Raw genomic sequence first — 26,367 nt, forward strand, 5'->3', positions numbered from 1 at the left:
TCCCTGGACTCTGGGCACCACAGCTCACAGCTAAGGCTGAGGCCAGATTGGGTGGCCCAGTGCCAGAGAGAGGAGTATGGGGTTGGGGGGCAGGAGGGAGGCAGGGTATAAGTGACTATCTTTGAACCTTTAGAGCTATTTGAGTATATTAATTTGATCCCAGAGCTATCTGAGTATATTAACTTGACCCCAAAATTTCAACTAAAGAAAGCACATTAGAGTCAGACTGCCATAGGTGTGGACGTTCACTATCCACACAGCACAGCCAAGTTGCAGTCTGTTCATGACCCCTCAAAATTGTGCACCACGTTGGTTATGTGGATGCAGATTTTTTCTGAAAAGTGTGTTTTATTGAATTCTCAAAAGGGCCTGGGACCTGGTAATAATGATAATACTTAACATTGAAATACACTAACATGGTATATACCACATGATATAGATATAGACACAGACATACAGACAGACATGGATACTGATACAGATCAACTCATTTAATCCTCTCAACGGTTCTAGGAGGAACATCGCATTGTCATCTCCATTTTACAGATGTAGGGACTGAGGTACCAGGAGGTTCAGCGGTTTGTTGAAGCTTATTAGTTAGTGAGATTTGAGTCCAGAGTTTCAGCTGAAACCCTGGCCCTGACTGGTCTAATATCAAACTTGCCAGGTAGACAAATGAGGCCCCGGGGCACAGAAAGGTTCACCCTGGGTTCCACGGACAGAGTGCTGGCCCCCATGGACTCACAAACATCTATGCTCCCAACCCTTCTTGGGCCTCTCACTTCAAGAGTTACAGGAAATCTCAAGGCCAGCCATGGTGGCTCATGCCTATAATCCCAGAACTTTGGGAGGCTGAGGTGGGTGGATTACTTAAGGTCATGAGTTCAAGACCAGCCTGGCCAACATGGCGAAACCCCATCTCTACTATGAATACAAAAATTAGCCTGGCATGGTGGTGGGGGCCTGTAATCCCATTTACTGGGGAGGCTGAGGCAAGAGAATTGCTTGAACCTGGGAGGCGGAGGTTGCAGTGAGCCAAGATCTCACCACTGCACTCCAGCCTGGACAACAGAGCAAGACTTCATCTCAAAAAACCCACAACAAAACACACACAAAAAAGAGCAATAGGAAATCTTGGTCCCTCCCTTCATCCATGCCCACAGCTGGGAAGGTGGTTTGGTGCCAGGGACATCTCAGGAGCACACATGGAGCAGAGGAGAGCTCCCACCCGCCAGCACTACCACTGCTACTGGCAACCCAAGTGCCAATGCAGGGAGAGCCCAGCCAGGCCAGCCCTCAGCAGGGACAGTGTATTCGTCTGTTTTCATTCTGCTATAAAGAACTGCACGAGACTGGATAGTTTGTAAAAGAAAGAGGTTTAATTTAGTCTCAGTTCAGCATGGCTGGGGAGGTGTCAGGAAACTTTACAATCACAGCGGAAGGTGAAGGGGAAGCAAGGAAACTTCTTCACCAGGCAGCAGGAAGGAGAAGCGCTGAACAAAGTGGGAAAAGCCCCCTATAAAACCATCAGATCTCATGAGAACTCACTCACTATCACGAGACCAGCATGGGGGACCCGTTCTCATGATCCACCAATTACCTCCACCTGGTCTCTCCCTTGACAGGTGGGGAAAATGGGGATAATTCAAGATGAGATTTGGGTGGAGACACAAAGCCTAATTATATCACACAAGGACCCCCGTCATCCATAACCAAGCCCTACTGTCTCAGTGGCCTCTCTTCCCCACCTCTGCCCTCCGCTCCATCTGAGACTGAGGAAAAGGAGCAGGCTGCTCACCTTGAGTGGTGCCAGGCACCTCAAGCCTCAATTGCCCTGCCTCTCCTCCCTGTAGTTCCACCCCCAAGAGTGTCCTGCCCACTGGGATGTGTCCCCCAAGGCCTTGCCTGAGTCTGGCCCTGCCTCCCTCAGGAGTGTGTGAGCCCCTGGGCCAGGCTGAAGGTCACCTCTGGGGAACTGTGGCAGAGGCAGGAGCCTGGAGAAGAGGACGAGGAGAGGAGGCCCGTGGACAGATGCTGGACCACCAGACCTCTGAGAGGGGCCTGAGCCAGTGCTCACACCTGGGTCTCAGAGTCCCCTGTAGGACTCCATATGGGGCCAGATGGCAGGATATCACAACAGGGTATAAGTCAGGTGCCAGACCTTGAGTCCGCAGAGGCCCAGACAGCACCAGGGGCTTGCTCAAGACACCACAGAAGGTCCGGCTGCACCAGGGGGAAGGGAAGCCTAGTGTCTGTAGGGAAAAGAAAGAGAGATCAGACTGTTAATGTGTCTATGTAGAAAAGGAAGACATAAGAAACCTCATTTTGATTTATACCCTGAATAATTATTTTGTTTTGAGATGTTAATTTGTAACTTTAGTTTCAACCTTGTGTTTACAGAAACATGTGTCTACAGAAATGTTTACAGAAACATGTGTTAAGGGATCTAGGGCTGTGTAGAATGTGTCTTGTTAACAATATGTTTACAGGCAGTATGTTTGGTAAAAGTTATTGTCATTTTTCATTTTTGATTAACCAGGGGCACAATACACTGCAGAAAGCCGCAGGGACCTCTGCCCAAGAAACTCTGGGTATTGTCCAAGGTTTTTCCCCACTGAGACAGTCTGAGATACGGCCTTGTGGGGAGGGAAAGACCTGACCGTCTTCCAGTCCAACACCCATAAAGGGTCTACGTCGAGGAGGATTAGTAAAAGAGGAAGGCCTCCATCTCTTGTATGCCCCTGGGAACCGAATGCCTCGGTGTAAAACCCGATTGTACATTTGTTTTATTTTGAGATAGGAGAAAACCGCCCTGTGGCTGGAGGTGAGATATACTGGCAGCAATGTTGTTCTGTTACTTTTTACTACACTGAGATGTTTGGGTGGACAGAAGTATAAATCTGGCCTACGTATACATTTAGGCATAGTAAAAAAAAAATTTTTTTACTTTTATATTTATGAATAGCGTGATTTTAACTTTTTATAAATTTGGTTTAGTTTTTTAGTTAAATTGTTGTTATAGGCTGGATTAATGGGCCAGATGGATTGGGCCTGTGAACACAAGTGAGTTTAGCCCGTATAATTATAACTGGTTTTGAGGGTCCTAGTTTATAATAGTTTTAAATTTATTGTTTTGTAGTATTGTAGTATTAGTTATACATGTTTCTTAAACTAAGACTTTTGGGTCTTTTGATTTTTTGGGAATTTTGGGGGGCAAGGTATTTTTTAGGTTTAGATTTTAATGATCTTTGAAAAGAGTTCTGTAAATTATTTGTGGTTTGAGTGACATTTACTTACTATGTGATAAGTAAATTTGTTGGTGGTATTGATAGTAGGTACTTTTACTAACTAATTTTGGGTTGTAGGTATTAAATATTTTGGTGTCTTTAGGTAAATAGGAGGATAATATTTAATGGAAATACTTATTAGTATTATTATATTTTTAGGTTGGGCAGGGCAACGATTATTTGTAGGGCCTGGTACCCATGTATTAACATATATTTTAATAGGATTATTTATGTGACTGTTTGAATTAAGGGTGGGAAAGGTACATAGGCTTAGTAAGTATAATTAGTTGTAGTTGTTTTTGTAGACATGGGGAGACTTACTAGTATATTTTTTGAAGTTTGTGTCACTTTTGTGTTTTTTAGGGTTTTTTAGTTAACTGTGTTAGTTTTTTAAATTGTGTTTGAGTTGGTGGCTTTGTTGTTTTGGTGGATGGCGACTTTATTTTTTTTTTATATTATTTTATTGGTGAGTTAATGATGTTTGATTGTGGTGTTTTTATTTTTGTGGAGTTTTTTTTTTGTATTTTTAATGGTTTATTGTAGAATTTTAAATGTTTAGTGGGTATTTAAATAGGAAGTTGATTTTTTTTGGTGAAACACAAGTAAAGTTTTTTTAATGTTTTTTTAATTAGTTTTTTTATGTGGGTTTTTTAATTAGTAAAATGTTGTTTTGTAGAAGTAGTGGTCTGATTTTTATAAATGTTTAAAAAATTTAAAGTATAGAGTGTTAGATTAAGTTGTATTTGGGGAGTGTTATACTTTTTATTACTTTTTTGTTTAATTAATTGAGTTTTGAGTGCTTTATTAGTTTTTTAATTATGGTTTGTTTTTGGGAATTATAAGGGATTTTTGTTGTATGTGTAATTTTTTATTTTATTTATCTGTGTGATATTTATTTGCCATAACGTATTAGGACATAGACTTTTGGAATTAACGTTTGTTTTTTAAGTGGGCAGGTGTAGAATTTGACACTGGGTGTAATGTTGTACAATATTTTTTGTTTGTTTTTATGTGATATTAAATTTATTTTTTAGTTTTGCTGTATTTATATGAGTTAAGGCATGAAGTTTTTGTGTTTTTATGAATGTAGATGATACTAGTAAGTTAGTTTGTTCATTTGTTTTAGTTAAAGGCCTTGGTAAATTAGTATGTGTTTGGATATGAGTAATATAAAAAGGGAATTTTTTTTTTTTTACAGTTTGTTGTAACAAATTAAACAGTTGGTTTAACTGATTATTTATATTTGATCAGAGCTGTTTTAACTTTTTTTGTAGTTTGTATTATATATGTAGAATTACATACAATCTTAATAGGCTGATTAAAATTTTGTAATATTGTAATGACAGTAACCAATTTTGTTTTTTGAGTTGAGTTATATTGAATTTTAATGACTTTTTTTTTTGGTCTGGTGTAAGTCATTTTTTTATTGTTAGAACTATTAGTAAACACATAGTATTTTTTAAAGGTTTATGTTTGGTAATTTTAGGTAAAATTTAAGTAGTCAATTTTAAAAAGTGAAAGATTTTTGTTTTTGGGTAATGATTGCCAATAATTTTTATAAAATTAATAAGACCAATTTGCCATGTACCAGAATTGATAAAGTAATTGCTTCCCAAACCAATTCCACAGGGAACCCATTTTCAAGGTATACCTGTTAATTCCAGAAAGACGCTACTGCCCCATAGAATGCAGTTCCAGAAGTGAAGGTCAACACACCACCCACCCATTTCACACATGCAGCCATCCCTGGGTGGTAGGAGCCCAGGCTGGGGTAGGGAGGGGCAGAGGAGCTGCCAGACTGGCAGGCGCTGGTCAGAAGCAGGGCTCATCCTGAGGACAGCACCAGCACCCAGGAGGAGCAGACTGAAGGAGCCAGACCCCCTAGGAGGCCACTGCTGTCATCCAGGGGAGAGGGAAGGGGTGGAGCAGGCCTGAGGCAGCCAAGCTGGTGCAGAGCAGATGCCTCCCAGGGAGATTGTGCAAGTGGAAGGAATAGTCAGAACTTGGTGACTGGAAGGCTGTGTGGAGTGTAGGGGAGGGAGGAAGTGAGGACGAGACCAGGTGAGGGTTAGATGGGCAGAGCTCAGATGGAGACTCTGGGCCCCAGGGGAGGGGTGCTCAGAGCCCAGGCTGGGGACCAGTTCCCTTTACGTCCCCTGACCCACAGCTCGTCTCAGGGAGCTAGGCTCAAGCAAACTTCAGCCACCTGGAGTTCCCATGGCGACCACGGGAGAGGAGCCCCAGAGGACCTGGGCAAGCAGGAGGAGGAGAAGTGGGTCAGGGCACTGGGTACTCAAAACCAAACCACCCCTCCCTCAGGATCCAGCAGTGCACCAGGGGGTGGCCAGGAGAGAGGCAGAGCCCTCCTGCTCCTACCCCCAAGCTCCTGTGCCCTAAGTCAGGCCAGAGGGGTCCCAGGTTCCTGCTGCTGTAGTGCCCCAGTGCCACCCCAGGCCCGGGCCTGGGTCCTTTCTACTTCCAGCCGCCCTTCTCCCTCCCTCTGAGAGGAGAGGTGGGGGTGAGTCCCATGACTGTCTCTCCCACTGCCCCCACAGCCACCAGGCTAATTTTAGCCCTGCCATCAGGCTGCAGCTGGGGGCACTGGGTTGGAGAGGGCTGTGTGCCTGCCCAGTTCTGAACGCAGGCCCTGGGGACCCAGGAGGAGACCCAGATGGGTGGCCCTACCCAGACAAACAGCTCAACCAAACAGGCCCTCCTGACACCCCATGCCACCCTGCCTCCCTGTGGGCCTTCTTCCTCCCATGGGGACCCCTCTGGGGCCTCCCGCTGCCTGCCAAGCAACAGCCACACCCTGTCTACTTTTTGGTTAATCCCCACTGCTCTGAGCATTCTCACTACACAAGTTAGTCGTCAGCTCCTCCCGCTCTGCTACTGAGCCGGGCCTTTGTTCCTGTGGTTCTATTCTCTCTGGGATGTTTCCAGCAACCCTGGAACCAACCACGCATTAAAATCCCACCTTGTGGCGCAAGTCAAATATCGCCCCCTCCGTGAAGCATCCCCAACTCCTCAGCCAGAGCTGAGTTCTCCCTTCCCTGCGCACCTCGTGCTCCTTAGAGCCTGGTATTCAGGCATCTGAGGACTCTCTGTCTCCCATATGAGACCCTCAGCTCCTTGAGAACAGGGTCTGAGTCCTGTTCATCTAGTTCCCCCAGAAGTCCAACCTGGTGCTGGGCATACAGCAGGCATTGCTGCAGCCTGGGCAGGGTGGGTGGGGCTGGGGCGAGCGTCGCCTCTGGGCAAGGCTGCTGATGCCATCTCAGTTGCTAATTTGCCCTGTGGTTGAGGCCCCTGCCTGCTTCCCACCCTGATTTAAGGAAAACTGCCTCATCCCCAGGTCCCCATGGCTCCTGGTTGCCCTGCAGAAGGCAATGAGTGTCTGACCCCAGAGGCCAAGCCTGGGACATACAGAACCTCTGGCCTGGTCATAAACGACTCAGGCCGGATTGTCACCCTAGTAACTCAAACCAGGACCTCCCAAGCGATGTAGTTCACTCATGCAGAGGCAGAAGCCAGATCACGCCTCTAGAGCAGCCGGAATGCAGGTCAGGGCCACATGGTGGAACCCCGAGTTATGGGGGAGCAGAACCCCAAGGAAGATGAAGAAGCCTATGAGAAGGGAGGAGAGAGCAGAGGAGACCCTGGGGAGCAGCCAGTGAGGAGAGGCCCCTGTTACCACTGCAGCCAGAGGCCTGGCTGTACACACATGACCCAGAGAACAGATTCGGGGAAGACCATTCCATTTAACTGGCAAGATGGGATCATTCTCGCAGAGGGGAAAAGAGCTTTTCCTGCCACCCAGAGCCAAGGTGGGGCCCCCTCCAGGAAGAAGTGAGGAACAAGGGCTTTAGAGCCATTATGAGGAGCATCCCAGGAGTTCCAAGATGGCCAGGCTGCCGAGGTGATGGGGGAAGGACTGGGAGGAGGAAGCAGATCCAGAGATTCCCTGAGCTGAAGCGCACAGCCTACACTCACTGCTGTGCTCCTGGAACTGCCACTGAGCTGATGCTGGAACCGCCGAGAGGCACCTCTCATGCAGGTACTGGAGCCTGCCAGCACCTCCTCTTGGAAGAACTGAACCAGGAGCAGCACACAAGGGGGTGTGGAGAATGTGCCCCGCAGACGTCTATCCTGCCGCCCAGATGGCACAGAAGGACCAGTATGGGGCCCAGAGCCAACAGCAAAGTCACCCGGGGAAGACCCAGAGAATCCCCTGTGGCCTGTGGCCTGTACCCTCGCACCCGACGCAAGGACTAGGACAGACAGGAGAGCCTGGCGGTGGGGGAGCGGGGGGGGGGGGGGAGCTGGCGGCTGCAGCACCTCCCACTTCCTGCAGCCGCAGGAGAGTGGCTGGCCAAGGCTGCGGTGGGCCAGGGGTTGGCCTGCAGCTGTCCATCCAGGCACCTGGATGCCCTGACCTGTGGGTGTTTCTGGCAGAACAGGCCTGGAGGGCAGGGCCCGGGCAGGCATCACTTACTGTGGGGATGCTGCCTCCTCCGAGAGCCCCTGTTGACAGTGGGGGAGGGAAACATGAGAGAGGCAGGCAAGGAATAGGAGGCGCGGTTCTGCTACCCCCACCTAAGCCTCAGCCCTCTCTCCACGGAGCCCCCCCTCCACCCCCCTCCGCCCCCCCCACCAATGCCCCCTGACCCCAGGCCCTGCTCTGTGCAGGGCCCTAGGCCACTCGGCCTGATGTGTTCATGATTCAATGCCTACATCCCACACAAACAGGTTCCACCGCTCAGCCCAGGCAGCAGGTGGCTGTCCAGCCCCTGCCTCCCAGTGCAGGCTCCTGCTCAGGGCAGGGAAGCCCAGCCTCCATTTCCTGGGAAGAGGAGGCTCGGGCACCCTGGAAGGGAGAATGCTCCACATCCCCCAATAGAGGCTGGTGGCTTTCTGCTGTAGGAAGGTGGATGCCCTGAACACAGGGTCCCAACCCAAAGAGAAAGATGCCCCTCAGCATGTGAAGGTGGCAGGGATCAGGGTGCTCAAGTCTGAGCTCCAGCTCTGGGGGGAGAGGCAGGGAGTTGCCTTGGGGCCTCCATTTGTCTACCCTTTGAGAATGAGCACATTCCTTAGATGGTGGAAGGGTCTGGAAAAGCCAGCATAGGGCAAGACCCATGTCCTCTCTGGAGGGTGCCAGAAAGCTGCCTGCCAGCAGGCCATGACCTCCACCCCGGGTCCTGCTGCTTCCCCTCCAGGCTGAGGGCTTTGGGTGTGCTGGGCTGCGGCCAGACTCTTAGAGGCCACCATTGGCCATGTGTCTCTCCTCTCTGGCTTCTGGCCTGCTCCAGAGCAGACCCAGGTCTTGCCCTATGCTGGCTTATCCAGACCCTTCTACCATCCGTTTCCCTTGAGTTTCTAAGGGCAGGACCTAGGGTGTCATCTATGCTTCGCAGCCTGGAAGCACCCATGGGCAGGATTGGAATGCCTCTGATTTTATCCAAGTGCACCAGGGCTGGGTACACACCAGGTCTGACACAGATGTAGTTCCGTCCCTCCCAAGCAAGGAGATGCTGGAGGAGGAGAAGGCAGGAGAGGCCCCAAAGGCCTAGGATGGAGCAGGCCTAGGAATGACACCCCCTGCCTTGCCCCACTTCACCCCAGGCGGTGGATCCCAAGGAGCCACTTCTCCAGGAGAAGGGATCCAGATGGCCACTGGCGGTCATAAAGCCACCTGGAAAAGCCTCTTGACAGCCAAGCACAAGTGCCCACACCCCCGCGGGTAGCAGAGCTGGTAAATTATGGCTGAGGGCTGCACACCCTCCCCTCTGTATTTATATCTGCCTTGGTGCCTGAAAATGGATATTTATGCATTTTCAATATTCAGGGCAAACGCTCCATCACTCCGTGCTCACGGCTGCAGCACACGACACCAGCCCCACAACAACTTCCTCTCTCACCTGCTTTGCCCACTCAGGGCCCCGGAAGGGAGCCCCCCACCCCATCTGCAGGCCCGCATGACTCAGCAGGGAGTAGAGGGAAGAAAAGGACCAGACCAGCCTCTCTGCAGAGCCTCAGGGCCCTCTCAGAGACAGAGCCGGTCCCCCTGCTTAGTAGACCAGCAGCCAAGGCTCGGAGAGGTGGGGTCACACAGCATCCTCTCTAGGCCAGGGTTCCTTGCTCATGCCCTAGGCGAAGTGACTCCCTCCTGACCAGGGAGAGTTGCAGAGCCTGGCTGCCTTTCCGGACCCTCAGACCTTTTTTTGTTTGTGTGGTTCTCTCTAGCATCCTCTCTGTGTGTCTCTGGGTCTGAGTCTCACCATCCCAGCCTCTCTCACATCTTTCTCCATCTCTGGCTTAGTGCTTCCCCATCTCTCTCACTGCCCCCTATCTCCCTATTTCACTCCCACCCCGCCCCACCTCCCCTCTCTCCTGGCTCACATCCTCCCTCCCGCTTAGAGCCCCTGTCCTTATCCATCTCTGTCTCCCTGACTTTGTCTGAAGGCTGAGGTCAGGGCAGGGGTGGGAGGAGCTGTCCTGGTGCCCAACAGGGGCCTCCCTGGGCAGCTGTGTCGCCCCCACCCCGGACCTATGATAGGAGAGCCCCCGAGGCCCTAAGCCAATGCAGGCGCAGAGCAGAAGTGGGACTGAGGGTGGGAAGTTTGGGGTTGGGGGGCAGGTTTCCACTCAGTGGGAGCAGGTGAAAGACGTGCGCACCCTGTCCCCAGAGCTGTGTGGAGGGGGCACTGCAGGTGGACTTCTGCACCAGTCCCACTACTTGACCTTGAACGGCCTGTCTGGTTCTGAGATTGGGGCTAAGGGATAAGGTCCCTGGGCCTGCCCTAAGCTGAGCAGGTTAATGCCCCTGGGCCCGGGGTCCTTCAGCCTCTTCACTGCCCACACCGGCTCCTCCCCAGTTCACCTTCACCCGCCTGCTGCCCCTCTCCCCTCTCCTCTCCTCTCTCTCTCTCTCATTTCATTCCTTTCTCTCTCCTTTCCTCCCTTTCTCTCTCTGTTGGGAATAAGAAGAATTAATTAAATGTGTCCTCAGCTCTGGTCTCCTCACTTCCTCCAGGGAATTAGCCACTCCCTGCTCCTTGGGCCTTGTTAGATTCCAAGAAAAGAATAAGTGATGTGTGCTCTGTGTGCATGTACATGTGCATGTGGGCATCCCTGCACACACAGTGGTATGCCCCGGGCTTGTCTGCAGGTTTGTCGACACGTACTCATGTGTGTACAATTCCATGCACACTCCGGAGTCTGGAGACAGGACTGTATGTTTGTGTGAATACATGCATACATCTCCTGGGGTGCACGTGCGCCTATGTTCCACATGGGTCTCTATACGTGTGCCCTGTGGGGCTTCACACTGAAACTCGCCCCTGTGTATACACGTCTCTGTTGGATCTGTGTGCTTGCACAGCGTGTCTGGGGAGTTGCGCGTGTTACTGTGCAAGTCTCTATGTTGTGTGTGCGCTAGACCTATGTGTGCACCTCCATTAATGCAGTATGTGTGTACATGCATATGAGCGTATCTGTGTGCCAGTGTTTGTGTGTCTGTGTGTTCAGTGTACATGCACCCTTGCCACCCTGCACACACATCTCCTTCCTGGCTCCCTTGAGCTGGCAGCCTTGTCCCCAACAGGAGGCCCATCGTGCCGCATCTCTGGAGTGATGGCAGTGGTGGCAGTGGCAGTGTGGGTGGCAGAAGCCGGCAGGTGGGAAGGTGGAGGTGGCGCAGGGGAAGGTGCTTGCTAATGAGGCCACCTTCCTTGCCAGCCTGAGAGCTGGTGCCACTAATGATCTCTTCAGTAAGCAGCTCCCTGGGGAAGGGCTGCTGCCAGAGCCCTGCTCTCTCTCCCCTGGGACTCCCCTTTCCCCTCTTCCCCGAATCCTGAGGTGCTGCAGGAGCCATGAGCACCAGGATAAAGCACAGACAGAGCTGGGGGCCAGTGCATGGTCCCACCAGGACCCAGGAGACCGTCCGCCTGCCCATCAGCCTGCCATTAGGAAGCCCACCTTGCAATGAACTCTCTGTTAGGGCACAGTCTCCAAAAGGCCTCTGCAAGTCCACATGTGCTTCTAGAGGAAGGGGCCCTGCACACTGCAGACAGGGAGTATGCTTCTGTAAAAGGAGCACTCAACTGGGAGTCAGGCGGGCTGGCCACTAATCCCAGGGCTGTGTGACCTTGGGCAGGCCCTGCACCTCTCTGGACCTTGGTTTTCTTGTCTGTAAAGTGGAGGAAGGCTAGAATGGCTGGTAAATGCTCAGCTCTGTGAGCCAGCTGAACCTGTTTTGTATCACCAGTAAGGAATCACCCATAATGGGGGGAGACTAGAGCCACTCTAAACCTAAAGCAGGATTAGATGGTACACGGAGCTGAGCATTTGCTATTTTAACTTTGTGTTTACTTTCATGGATATATTTCATGTGTATATTTTCACATATATGTGTATATGTATGGGTCTGTGTGAGTGTGTGTGTGCACATGTGTATGTGTACGTGTGTGAGTATTTGACTAGTATATCAGACCCTGATTTCACAAATATGGCTAAAGAAGAGGCTAAATCGCACACTTAAATTTTAAAAGTAAGCTGATTTTTTAAAAATGCTAAGTAGAGTTCCAGTGGCATCTGACTGTGGCAAAAGTCCTGATGAAAGACGACAAATGGCTGCAGCCCTGGCCTGAGGAGTGTCCCTGTCCCCTTCCTGCCTAAGGGACAGTGGATTTGGGTCCCCAGCCTCCCTGGAATGAGGGATACACAGACTGGGCCTCGATCTCCCACTGTGTCCTCACAGCCCCAAGACAGAATGCCATGCGGATTGGCAGGGTACCTCGCTGTGGGGTTGGTGGAGCCCACCTTCCGGGCCACAGGCCCCACAAGATCTCAGAGGTCACAGAGCGTGTCCACAAAGGTGACCTCCAGGGATATATGGGCCAGGGCACAGGAATGGCCCAGGCAGAGGTGGCCCCAAATGTCTCTGTCCTCCAAGAGGCCAGATGTGAATCACACAAATTTACAGCCCGGCCTGGTGTGGGATTTATGAGTCTGCCTCCAGCCGGGGCTGGCAAGGAGTGGCCGCTGTCAGCCCACCATTGGTGCTAATGGATGAGGCTATTCCCTGCAAGACAAACTCCCCTCTGTGGCAGGCAGCAGAGGGAGAAACATGCAGGCTCTAGGGCCAGCCCCATACCTGTCCCAAAGCCAGATAGCTCATGTCCTCCCTTGGACCTGCCCACGATGGGACATACCACACTCAAAGCCAGAATGGATCTCTGAGGTAGCCCAGAACACACACACACACACACACACACACACACACACACACACGCATGCACATACGTAAAACAGGATTAGCTGGTACATGGAGCTGAGCATTTGCTATTTTAACTTTGTGTTTACTTTCATGGATATATTTTAAATTTTGAAAGTAAGCTGATTTTTACAAAATGCACACACACAAATGCATGCATGCACACACACACACAGTACACAGATGAGGAACCAGGGTCCAGAGAGGAATGGGCCTTGCCCGAAGTCACCCAGCAGCACAATGGTGAAGCTGAGACCCCAGCCCACAAGCCCCCTGGACTGGTCATTTCAGTGTCCGGTCACAGTGGACTGTCATATGGCCACAGGGGTAGTTTTCACCTCCAAATGTAGGCGCCTCTCCAGAGAAGAGACAGACCTGGGTTTGAGTCCCTGCCCCATCACTCTATGTGTAAAAGTCACAACCTCTCTGTGCCTGTTTTCTCACTTGAAAAATGGGGCTCAAAATCCCAACTTACCAAGGTTCTTATGAGATTCAAGTGAGAGGATGGAGGTAGAGCCGCAGGACAGAGCGGCTGGTGCATGCTCCCTGAGCGGTGACGATGGTTCTCCACCATCTCTCGTGCCTCAAGGGGCTCAAGGCAGGTGGTTCAGTGGTTAGGGCCAACCATCTACTTCAGTTCCCGCCTGGCCCAGAGCCCTGACATTGACCATAATAAGGAGCTGGCAAGTAGAATCACAATAAGGGATTTTACTTTTGTTCCAAATACATATTCCAGGTCTTGCATAATCTAAGTGATAATACTGATTAATAGGAGTATCTATTATACACGTGTTATGTATGTGTATTATACATAGATATATAATACATGTATATCTGGATTTATTATATGTGTATATATATAGATATATATGTATGTATGCAAACTAACTTTAATATCTACAAAACACTTAAAAATGGATATTAGATCACAAGTACAACCTCAACAATGCCCCCAAAATATATATACTGTGCAGGTATTATTTTATTCTCCAATTTTCCTTTTTTTTCCATCTGATTGCCATCCCTACAGTAATAAAAAAAAAAAAAGGAGAGTCTTTTTGTCAAGAAATTGCTTAAAATTCCTTTCAATCGCCTCAGATATTTAAAGAAAACTCACAGTTTTCTTTGTCCCATCTTTTCTCCTTGGCTACTTCCCTACTTTTCCCTACAAATATTATGCATTATTCACATTGCAGTAAGTTACACCCATTAAATATAAAAAAGAGGAACAATACCACACACCCTGAAATCTTTGGGGCTACTAATTTCTAAAAAGATTACTTCAAGCAGTAAAGTTTTCTTTTATAAAAAAGAAAGTTTAAAGTTTCATCACTCAAATGTAGCCTATCTAAAACACCTGGAAATGATTTCAAAGTTCTCAAAGTCACTATTCTAATAGGTATTACTTCCAACCTAACCATTACTGGCCTTTGAAATATAGAAGCTAAAAGCAGACTGCACAGATCAAATACTACAGATAAAAGCATTTTGAAAAGCATACGGTACTATGAAAACATAAGGTGGTAGTATTAAAAATGGATTTGGACATGAAATCCCAAACTTATTCATTTCAGTGATTCCGTAGTGCTTGGATGAGGGCAGAAAATAGTGAGACTTTCATCCAGATCCAGTTCAGCATCTTACTGGGATCATTTCAGGCCAGTCAGCTGTAATCAAATTACACTCCATCCAGACATGATTAGAAACAAACTGAGGTTTTGGTCAAGTGCCACAGGTTTTTCACTCAAGGCCATCATGCTCACTTTCTTGGAAGACACTTGGAAATTATGTGATCAAATCTGAAAGTAATTTTTCAAGAGGTGTGTGTGGTCTTTCTGACAAATAACTTTATATTTGCAACTGACTTAAAATCTCTGGCTGTAACTAATTAGTGATAAAATAACAATGAACATGGAATACAAGCTAGAAGAAATCTTAGACTCTAAAACACATGTTAACAGAGTGGAATTTATAATACCTGCTATTATATCTCATCTATCAAATATAGCCAAGAATATGGAAGAAAAAAATTGTTAAAGATACACCTAGTAGGAATTTTTAAAAAAAAATCTGCTGAGACAAAGAAGGCCGGGCATACTGCACGTAAAAGTAAAAATACAGGCCGGGCACTGTGGCTCACACCTGCAATCCCAGCACTTTCGGAGGCCGAGGTGGGCAGATCATTTGAGGTCAGGAGTTCAAGACAAGCCTGGCCAACGTGGCAAAACCCCGTCTCTACTAAAAATACAAAAATTAGCCAGGCATGGTGGCAGGCACCTGTAATCCCAGCTACTCAGGAGGCTGAGGCAGGAGAATTGCTTGAACCCAGGAGGCGGAGGTTGCAGTGAGCTGAGATCATGCCACTGCACTCCAGCCTAGGTGACAAGAGTGAAATTCCGTCTCAAAGAAAAAGAAAAAAAAAAGAAGTAAAAATACGATAAGTAAAATCAGGTGTTTTGAAAATGTATGGAACCTACTGAAATAATTAAAGTATAAGCAGAGGAAGCATATTTCCCTTTAGCAGTGACAAAAAGTAGAATTATTCAGGGATAACCACTTCTTAGTAATCATGCAGTCATACTCACTGCTTTAAGCTTAACTACGTGCTTTAATAAACATTACATTATTTGAGTTTCACAACACCATGAGGTAGAAAGACCTTGTGAACTTATAAAGAGAACAGCAACAGTAATGAATTTGAAATATGACAAAAGAGAATGTGAGAAATTGCCCAGGGACAGAGATTATATACACTTACAGTACAGTGGCTCTTGACACTGTGAAAGCAAGAGCTTAATACATATCTGTTGAACTGCACCAAACTGATAATACATTCAATACCACTTTTATTAAAAGAAAGAAAGAAAGAGGTAGGAAAAAAAAGTACAAAAGCACCTGTGTGAGGGGAGCACTATTCGAAAAACTATAGAAGGCTATAAGGTGATTTGTGATCAATGATTATATCAGAGAAGTGGTAGCAAAGATGAGGAGACTGTTTTATTTGAACACTTCTTTATTGTCTGGATTTTCACAATAAGCATGTATAACTTTTGAAATTCAAATTAGTGAAGCCAAAATAAAAATCTACCAGCTAAATTTGTTAACAAAGAATGGGTATTGCTTTTAAAACAAAAAAAATTGAATTACTTATTTTTTTAAAATGTAAGATAAAACACCCTAGGATTTTGCTATTGTTTGTGACTACTGGATCCTAAAAATAGAACAGTTAACTTAATGATCACATATACTTGACAGAGATCTTGGTAGAGAAAGAAATTTAGATTCCATTAGTCCATATTGAGCACCATCAGGTATTAGACACTGTACTAAACAGCTCTGCAGTAACTTAGGACTTAGAAAGCACCTGTACTCAATTCATGCACAGCCTTCCTCATACATACCCAATTATATCCCCTTTCAGGTTTACACATAAGCAACCCCTATACTTTGAACACAAAGTCAAAGATAACTATTTTCTACTTGTCAAATACTTCTATTCATGAGAGTCCATGGCATTATTACATTTAAGAACAGTTAACTTGTCCTTATTTTGCCTAAACTTGGAGGCACTTAGCTAGAGTAAAATTTGGCAAAACAAAAAGATGACTCATTTTGTCAGGCATTGTAAACTGCCTATCAGAGTATAAGGCATATTTTGCAACTTAAATTCTAAAAAAGGTCATTCTTCCCTCCCCTGCCTCATAAGTGATTGGCTGTTACTGACTACACCTAGCTTTCTATTACTATGTCTACTTTAAATTAAGAGGCCAAATCTATTATTTGGAAATACACATGGCTCAATCAACTGAAGGTGCTCACAAAAATCTTCAACCTCTTTCAAGAACTCTTTACATGCCATACAAACTATTGTTCCATCTGGGCTCTCCCACCCAACTCGGGGCCTCACTCTCCTCATTCTGGAACACAGTGCTGTCGCTAACACTGTGAGCAGCCACAGTGGCTGAACCAGGCTACTCTCTGTCTGTCTCTGCTTGGCACTGGAAAATTCCTTTGTCTTTATACTTAGCAGCAGTGTAATCTTAGAGAAAGATCTTTAATTGGAGAAGACTTTACTGAAAACTCACTTGGGAGTCCCTAGGGGAGTTGAAAACAGATCATTGAAATCTCTTCCGCAGTTGGGTTTGGTCAGTAGAGCCACTGGGCTGACTGGATCTTCAGCCCAAGTGCAATCCCAGTTCCTTTATCGGGAGGCACCTATACCATTCCAGACTAGACCAAACTTCGCTCTTCATTTTGATAAAACCGAACTGCTTCCTAAGATTCATTCCGTACTTATTTCTTGAGTACTTTGTTCAAAGCAGACTACTAAGTACTGTCAGGGACACAAAAATGAATCCGGTGTCATACTCAAAGAACTTATAATCTCTAAGTCTTAAATTGGTAGAACACAAAGGGGAACATCTCAGAACTGACTTACATTTAAAGAATGATCAGAAAGACACAAAAAGCAGCTATTAATCGAAATAAAATATGATATACCTTCCAAAACATCAGAGAATTTGAAAATGCAGAAAAGTTTAGTCAAAAATGCAAATTATTAAAATCAAAGCATAAAATAATCAAGGACAAAATATATCAGTGATAATAAGGGTGACCACATAGAACTCATTGTCCAAGTTAGGATTTTAAACAGTGAGAGGAGACACTATTAATAACTTCTCCAAGACGACAGGCATAAACCAGACGTCCTCAGCAACCCAGGTTGTGAGACCTCCCTAGTTATGAAAATAAATAGCTTGCTTTACTCAAAACGAGAGATGGAGTTAATGGGTCCAAATGCTCAGCTTTGTTTCTGCTTTTCCACAGTCCTGTTTTCGGAATCAAGTAATCAATGAGGCAAAGAAAACAAAATAGGATACACAAAAAACTATATGATGAATACAAAGAACAAAACTATGGATCTGCTACATTTTAAAATAAATTTAAACTTGGTAATGATTTGTGGCCTTGGGAAATACTGTATTTTTATATCATATAGAGTTCAATATCAATACATTCAAATTATCATTATAATTATACTAGTAAACTGTCACTTTCTGCCTGTTTGGGCTTTTCTTAAAAACAATTTCATATTTTAGCATAGGTTTAACGAACTTGGTTTCGGTTATAAACTTGTCTAATCTCATAAGGGGAAATTTTTCAAATGTATTATACAAAAAACTATGGATATATCTGAATTATGTAGAAATCAGAGTTTAATGAGCCAAACTCAAATCCAGAAAACACTCAGAGTTACTCTGAGGAGTGAAGATATTTAGAAAGACTTAAGTAAGACTAATGTTCTATTACCCACAAACTCTTACAGCTGTGTTTTCAGGCTGTGAACAGTGCTAGGGCATCTCATGTCTGGGCAGATGAATACATCTACAAATGAAAAACACACAGTCAACCTTGTTGCCTACTCCAAGTTCTATACCTCTAAACTGATGTAGGCCCTTGGACGAAAATAATTCTTGGTGAACACAGTGAACATTAGAATCAACGAAGATGTACACAAGCTAGTGGCCACATCCTAGAAACTCAAGCTTCCTAATAAGCTGGACCTTCAGTCTCTCTTTGTGATTTACTGTCCCTCAATTTTCCCATATGTAACCTAGAAGCTAGATGCCAACAAACTGATGACTAACTGTAAGAATATCTCCTAGAACTTCCACAGACTCCATTTTCCTCCGGCTCAAACTTCTATTCCATTTCTGTGCTCAGAAGCAGCACCTGGGAGGGAAGCACACAGTCATTCATTTATTCATTCCCACCCATACTTGAACATGCATCCTAGTAAAGTGCACCCAGGCTCAACATCAGAGATAAGCCTGAAGAATGAAGACTCTTGCCCCAGGAGCTCCGAGACACTAACTGAAAACACAAATAATGTAAAGGAATAGATGTTCTAAGAGAGATCTATTAAAAGAAGTATAGGAAATCAAAGGAAGGAAGGAGCCAGATGTATGTGTCTGATGCAGTTGGGGAAGGCTTCCAAGAGGAGGTGACATCTGAGCTGGCAATGAAGGGAGAAAGAACACTTGAGGAGAAGAGACAGTATGTGCCGAGACACAGAGGCATGAAAATTGTGGTATATTCAGAGTGCTGAGAACTGAAGCGTAGGGAGGTCAGCAGACAGAGAAGAGTCTCTTTCCAAACTGAGCAGAACTGATAGATCCTCACTGTCAGCTTCTCTCTTCCTTTTGAGGAGCCAGCTATTTCTCCGCCTGTCTTTTCCAGTGGTTTTGCCCCTTACGAAGGGAAAGACCTGGGTTCTAGATCAACTCTCGAACTATCAGCTGCCCAAGCTTGGAGGAGACCCAGCCTCTCTGTGTGTCAGATTCTTTATTTATAGGAGAAAGGGCCTACAGCACCTATGAAACTCAAAGGTTCTATATGCAGAGTGTCAAAAATCATTAGAGCACATTTTCATTTTTAATAATCATAGTAAGTGAGGAGAATCAGTAATAGTATTTCAAATAATCTCAGCTACACAACTATATAGAAAATAAAATTATAGCTAACAAGCAATGGCTGGGATAGTGTAATTTGTTGAGCAAGTCAAAACCCTTTCAGTTTTTTAATATGCAAAATGAAGAGAAATTTACCACCAAAGTTTATTTCAAGGCTTAAGAAAACAAACAAAACTGACTCAGTGAACACCTGGCATGCAGTTGGTACAAAATAAACGTTGGTTAAATATAATTTGATATATCTTTCAAGTGCATTAACAATTGTGGCATTGGCCAGGAGCAGTGGCTCATGCTTGTAATCCCAACACTTTGGGAGGCCAAGGCAGGCAGATCACGAGGTCAGGAGTTTGAGACCAGCCTGGCCAACATAGTGAAGCCTCATCTCTACTAAAAATACAAAAATTAGCCAGGCATGGTGGTGGGTGCCTGTAATCCCAGCTACTCTGGAGGCTGAGGCAGGAAAATCGCTTGAACCCAGGAGCCAGAGATTGCAGTGAGCCAAGATCGCGCCATTGCACTCTAGCCTGGGCGACAGAGAGCGAAACTCAGAAAAGAAAAAAAAACAATGTGGCATCATTGTTAGTACCAGTTAACAAAATAAATGCAAATATAATGAAACTGATTATGTAAACTGTTTAGAAAGTGAAAATTTACTATTGTCATTTTAGAAAAATTGAAGGCTTGTGGTTTTGAAGAAATACAACTATTATACAATAAATCCACTAATTGCTCCATTTGTTTAGAGCTAAAAAAAAAAAAAAAAAAAAAAGTCCTCTTTCCCTCCCACCCCTACCCCTACCCCAGGGGACATAAAATTTACCTTTGATTTCCAAAGCATATCAGATTTCTTCCAGCCATTACAGAGTCAAATAATAAATTCAGATACAACGGTGAAGGAATAACAACTTTTACTTTAATTCTACGCTTGAATTAATAGACTCAAATCCTTTGAAATATGATCATCAATGCAATTATGTGCTGAACTGCTAAATTGACAGTCATCTGGGAAACGTAAAACAAAACTAGTGACAATGTGCTTCTAATTGCAGGGGGTTCAGGATATTAGTGATATTTTATATTCTGCTTCATTGCTCACTAAACAGCATATATTTTCATAATAATGCTTTTTCCAACTAGAAACAACCAAAGGAGCCATAACTCAATTTCCAAGATGAAGAGAAAACAAAAATAAAAGAAAATATATACAATTGAAACAATGCCTTTAGCAGTTGGAAGAAAGGTAAGAGGGTCAGGAGAATGAAAAAAAAAAAGGCAAAAATAATTTAAATGACTGCTTTGAAGTCATTCTTCAGGTTGAAACAGCAGGCTAAATGAATTTCAACTCCTCTATATTAATGATTCGGTCATCTCTAAGCCTCCAATAATAAAAAGTGCCTGCCTGCCTGCCTGCCTACCAACCTGCCTGCCTGCCTGCCATGTGTAAGACTCTAGGCTAGGCAGGGGGATATAATCTATAACCTACATTGAGGAGGCCTTGATTGTGTTAACGAAACTTTAGCACAGTGAAGCCCAAAATCTACTCAGCATTCATATGTCCTTCACCCTACAGCTCTTTATAAAAAACAGAGTTATAGGCTACAGGTTTTGCACATGAGCACTGGTGTGGACAGAGCACAGGCTCACGCAGGCACTCACATTGAAACTGCACTCGGTTCCTTGCTGATTTAACAAAAATCTGTGGGAAAGGCTGCCCCCTTGTGTTCATCTCAGTGCAGTTGTGACCCTGCTAGAGCTGGAACTTTGCAGATGCCTTTTACCATCCCATGATGGCTTTACAGAGGGGACTTCAGCCTGCTCGACCTCTACCCAAAATCAAGGCCAGTGTAAACGAGACAGTGCCAATACTTCTGAGCTTGTTCAAGTCCACGAAAGCCATTCTGGATCTCTCCTGAGGCACAGCCAAGTGAGGCTAGTCCTCATGGATCCAATCAGGATAACTGCTCTGTTTTGTTTAAAAACCAAAAAAACTCCTGGTTATGAGAAGAGATCTTTGGAAGGATGGAATTCCTCTATGTCAAATGGCCTCTCGACCTCTGCCTGTCTGAATGTCACTTAAAGCAATCCACAGATAGAGAAGAGGGCACAGAGGGTACTGAAAACAGCAATGTAACTAAGAAATACAGGAAAACCCAAGATATGGGCAGTGGAAAAGGTGAGAAAGGATCCTGGAAAACCAACTAGGAGAGAAAGAAAGGCCATAGAGATTCATCTACCTCAACTTCCTTTTATACAGATGCAGATTCAGGTCTGGAAATTCCCACAAAGTGACCAACTTGCCAGAGGTCCACCGGTAAAACCCAGTGCTGCTTGTCCTATCAGAGGATGCCTTATTTACTAGTTTGTGATCAAAACTGTGAAGCATCTATAAATAACTTGGAAGAATAAGCACCCAGTATGAGAAATGTAACCTAGTGATCAATGTAGAACCAAACAGTAAGCAAAAAATAAATGTGAATAAATGATTAGGATATAAAATTAAGTAAATAAAGGTTTCATTTTTCAGAGGAAAAACTAGTTCATGCATATTTTTAAAAAAGACACCTGTTTTTTTTCTTTTTACAAAACTCTGGATCCTGAGAAAGGAAGGATTATAAAAGACGCCTTACATTCCTTCCTCCCTCTCTTACATTCCTCCACCTCCAAATCCCAAGTTCAAAAACAGGTAAAATTAGGGAGAGGCTATGTTAACACAGGAAAAGATGTTTTCCAAAAGCCAAAAACTTCGAAAAATGGAACTAGATTAAAGGCCACCCAGGTATATTAAAATTAATTTATGCCCCTAAGATAGTTGGTTGCTCCAGAAGTTGACACAGAGAGACAGAGAGACAGAGAGAGAGAGAGAGAGAGAGAGAGATCCTGGGCTTCACAAATATCCTAGAGTAAGAAGGCCAAGGACAGAAGCCTTTGGAGAGAGAGAGAGGGAGAAAGAGAAAGAGAGATCCTGGGCTTCACAAGTATCCGAAAGTAAGAAGGCCACGGGCAGAAGTCTTTGTCTCAGGGAAGACCCTCAGGCAAAACTAGTTCTGGCTGCTGCCTGCTGGCTCCACTGGAGACGGCTAGGAATGCTGCCGGCAAAATAAGACCTTGTATGAAAATGGGAAGGGCTGCTCCACCGAAGAGACTAGTACTGGGATAATTTTAACTCTTTATAATAATTTATTTGGTAATAATAAAGAAACCAGAACAACATAATGCTGGGTTTAAGCTGCAGTCCCAGCTTTAGCTCCCGAGTGAACTTATTTAAATCCACACACATGAATTTATTTCTTACTATAGGAACATGTGTATGTATTATGCATAGATAGAAGTCTGGAAGAATACACCAATAACACCTATAGGAACCAGCACTAGGAAGGCAACTTACTTGGCTTTTTCTATATAATTACCTTTACAGTAAAAGAATGGTCATAATTTACCTCGGTACGTAAGATGTCTTAACATAGACATTTAATGTATCACAAGAGATAAAATCATTTCAAGTTCTTACAGAATAAATGCTTAAAAATAGCCCCCAATTATTAAAGCTAAAAGTGACAGAACCAGATTCAAAAATCAATTATTGATACCCTCAAAATCAAACAATACAGGTTGGTAAATACATCAGAATAGAAAGCAGTGTCCAGAAACCAACTACAGTATGTGTGAGAAATGTGGTAGTGAAACAGTGGGGAAGGAAGCAGGGGCAGGGGCAAGTTTATTTGATATACTGTGCTGGCACAACACCTATGCATTGGGAAAAAAATTAACCTGAATACCTAGCTTAGGGGTTGCCTGACTCATGCCCTAGAAGGGCTTGGCCAGGCACATGAGAGTTATATAACATAAAACATTCAAAGAAAACTGCAAGAAAGAGTACAAATGCCAAAATAAATGGTAGAAAGTAAGAGAATTTTAAAAAAGAGGGAAAGCATTAGTGGAGCTTAAGTCTCTGTACAACACACCTATGAGAATACTATACAAAACAACAACTTCAGGCAGAGGCAACTGAGTCTTGCCTTCCCTTGGGAGCAACCTTAGCTCAGGAGACTGGAAACCGGCTCCAAGTAGCTTCTGCGGGGTAATCTTGGCTTTACAAAAGGCTGGGACAATGTTCTGCCCTCCTGTTGACTGGACCATGGCACAGAGGAAAGAAGAGAAAGATACTCAGAATATTTCAGCTTCTCTAACATCAAACAGCCTTGCCTTTTTCAGTCCAGGACGTAGCTGGGAGCCTCCCAGAACACACTGAGGGCAGGAAGAACCAGCTAGTTTCAGTGTACTCTCTGAGCTAAACAAAACATCCCCAGTGATAACATCATCTTGGCTCTGGGAGTTGAATAATCTCAACACACTAAAATATCACTACCCTGATATTCTTTAATAAGAAATGTTCAGACCAAGAAAGTATTTTGCTTTCACCTAAAATTCCAGTATATTTATACTGAAAAGCCAATGTGTTCATTTCTAAAGAAATATTTCTATACTTTTATATCTCCCTTATGTACTTGAGATTTTTTTTTTTTTTAAAGACAGTGTCCCACTCTGTCACCCAGGCCAGGGTGCAGTGGCACGATCACAGCTCACTGTAGCTCCAACCTCTTGGGCTCAAGCAATCTTCCACCTGGGTAGCTGAGGCTACATGAAGTGCCACCATGCCCGTTTTTCTATTTTTCTATTGTTTGTAGAAACGGGGTCTCACTATGTTGCCCAGGCTGCCTGAGAATATTTTAAACCTTGAAGAAATAAATGATGAACACTAAATAGCTTCTGGCTGCCCATGTATTCCCTCGCCTAAGCTTATTAAGTGATTAATTTATTCATGCATTCAGCCAATATACACTGAACACCCAAGAGATCTTCACCAGGAATAATTAAGTGTGAAGACTTGGGAGGCCCAGTCCTTGGGGAATTTGCAGTTAGTCCTCTCCAAATCAGCAGGTCTGGGTGTTAGGAAGGTAAAAGCTCTGTGCTCATCTACAAAGGAGAGGGGGACTTTCTTCCCTAGGCAAAGATGAACTAACTCTCCTCACTCCATGTACAAAACCGGAAAAAGGCCAAGTGTTTTTTAAAAGACCATAATATATTTCATTCCAGGAAGATCCTACTTGCTTTCAACCCCTACTGCTCTTAATATAATTCTGGAGGTTCAGTTGAGGATTTTCCTTGTAAACGACATCTTACAAAATAAATATACCCTTTTATTTTAATAAAACAAATTATACTGCAATTGTGTGGGCTGCTTTGTATTTGTGAACCATTATTTTGCCAGAATATCATTTTAGAAGAACATATGCCATGCCCATTTTTATAATTAATAACTTCTTGCAAAAAAAAAAAAAAAAGAACTCAAACTTTCACTCTGAATCCACCACACACAGCTCATGGCTTTCTTGATCAGGCATATGGCCTGTCATAGGAGAATCTGGGACAATGTGGTTACTACTGTTTCCTTCTCCACTTTGTCTTTAAGCTTGTATAACACATATGCTTCTCAGTAGAAAACTCTCTCCCTCCTCCTACTTTAAGCCACAGGTCCTGCATCAGCCACTCCTCCTTCTCCAAAACGTCTACTTGTGGAGTCACACTCCAGCCCGAATCTGGAGTGGGGCTCCAACATCAATGTTGACAATTCAGGAGTTTTAAGGATTCTCTCTTTGCCTTGTTTCTCAGAAAAACTAATTCCCTCTATCTCCCTCTGCCATCTAAAACTTCCCCTTAAAAGCTATCAAAAAGTTTTGAATCTTTGCAACACTGAATAACTAGGAATGGAGAGGGAAAGTCAGAGTTTCAGCAACAGACAGTGAATCTGATTTCTTTTCTACATATATTGCTGGAGGACCTCTTTCAGATCAACTTTACTAGAACGAAATAGGCCTTTTCCCCCAGAAAACACATTTCCTTGATTAGTTCACATTTAACGTCTGCCACATGTCATGTTTCAGGTCATACTAGAAACATGTTTCTCTATCCAGTATCACCTTTCTCCTAATCATATACTTTACATTTTCTGGAAAGGTCAAAAGACCTGTCAAGTCTTTATAATAACTGCCACTACTCAAAATTCATACTTACTGTTATAACTGAAAATCACCTTTCCCCAAAGCTATCTTCATAGCGTTTAAAAAATATCCTTTCTTTTTGGAAATTAAAAAAAAATCCACTTAGCCAATTTACCCCTGCCTTACAACTTGCACTCCAACTGGACTATATCAATTTATGGCCATAAGAGAGTATATTTCCACCTTCTTCAAAGCCCTTTTGACAATCACTTGCTTTTCTGTTGGAAAAAATCAAACCTGAACTTATCAACAAGAAGACTATTATGTGAACCATCAAGGATATCTTCCCAACCTGCATGAAACCACATAAAAGTCAAATTATTTCCCCATTCTGTCATGTGCTAAAAATACTAAGAACAGAGGTCAAATGTCTCACTATGGGTTCCTTGAGCATGACCTTTGCTTGGCCCATTACCACCCACCTACTCTTTCCTGCTTCCTGTATCTGACATTTGACCTCCTAGGGTCTTATTAGTTTAGCTGAATTCCAGGCTCTGGCCTCTCTGGCCTGCTCAGTGTTTGGCATGACAACTATGCTGATAATTACTCAACTCACAAAGTATGTTTCCAGCATATCTTTGGAAGAGAATATGATCTGATGTCTATTCATTATTATGTGTAAGTTCTAAATAGTTCTGAATACAATTGTTTACTCTTTCAAATACTATACCTGAAATGGGATTAGTAGAGCCAAAATCACAGATGGAAATGAAGAAACTGCAACAAGTCTATCAGCTGAGTTTGCAGGAGGTGGCTCTATGGCAGGGAGACTGTCCCCTCTCTCCCAACAAGAAGCAAGAGGACCTAACACTTGAGAGAAGATGGCCTCACGAGCATTTCCTCCAAGCTTATAACTAGGGAAGCCTCAAGCTATGAACAGGCTATAGTCCCTCTGGCACTTGACTCAAGACAGTCTTATATTTCAATGTCCGTGTAATACTCACTGGACTCCTCATCTCCACTTCTTCCCAGAACCACATTACTATCCAATTTAGTCAAGGTATCATCTAATGATTTGCTAGCAAATGCTCGTTGTGGCTTTTCCACGCATCTACCAGTTTTCAGAATCTTATTCTTTCCCAAACCTTCCTTCTTCTTAACAGATGGCTATGCTCTCTACATTGTTGAGTTGGGAGAGACTATAAACCTTGTATTATTAATCATTTAAGTTGTTCACTGCATCTTTTATTTTTCCTCTTTTCCTACCTGTCTTCCACTGATAAAACAAGTAGAATCAAACTCCACTAAATACACAGACACGGACACACACA

At 44.5% G+C, this 26,367-nt stretch overlaps 1 protein-coding gene across 1 annotated transcript in view; it reads right to left on the reverse strand.

Annotated features, from left to right (window-relative positions):
• Positions 1-2,008: 2,008 nt before the first annotated feature.
• Positions 2,009-26,367, reverse strand: part of LOC102132699 (elongation factor-like GTPase 1) — an 81,715-nt gene continuing 57,356 nt past the window's right edge. The window contains exon 11 of the mRNA XM_065547592.2: positions 2,009-2,252. Within this exon, the coding sequence (XP_065403664.1) occupies positions 2,149-2,252 (104 nt within the window). The 3' untranslated portion in view covers positions 2,009-2,148. The remainder of the gene's footprint in view (positions 2,253-26,367) is intronic.

Source organism: Macaca fascicularis, chromosome 7 (genome assembly GCF_037993035.2).
Source record: "Macaca fascicularis isolate 582-1 chromosome 7, T2T-MFA8v1.1".
NCBI lineage: Eukaryota > Metazoa > Chordata > Mammalia > Primates > Cercopithecidae > Macaca > Macaca fascicularis.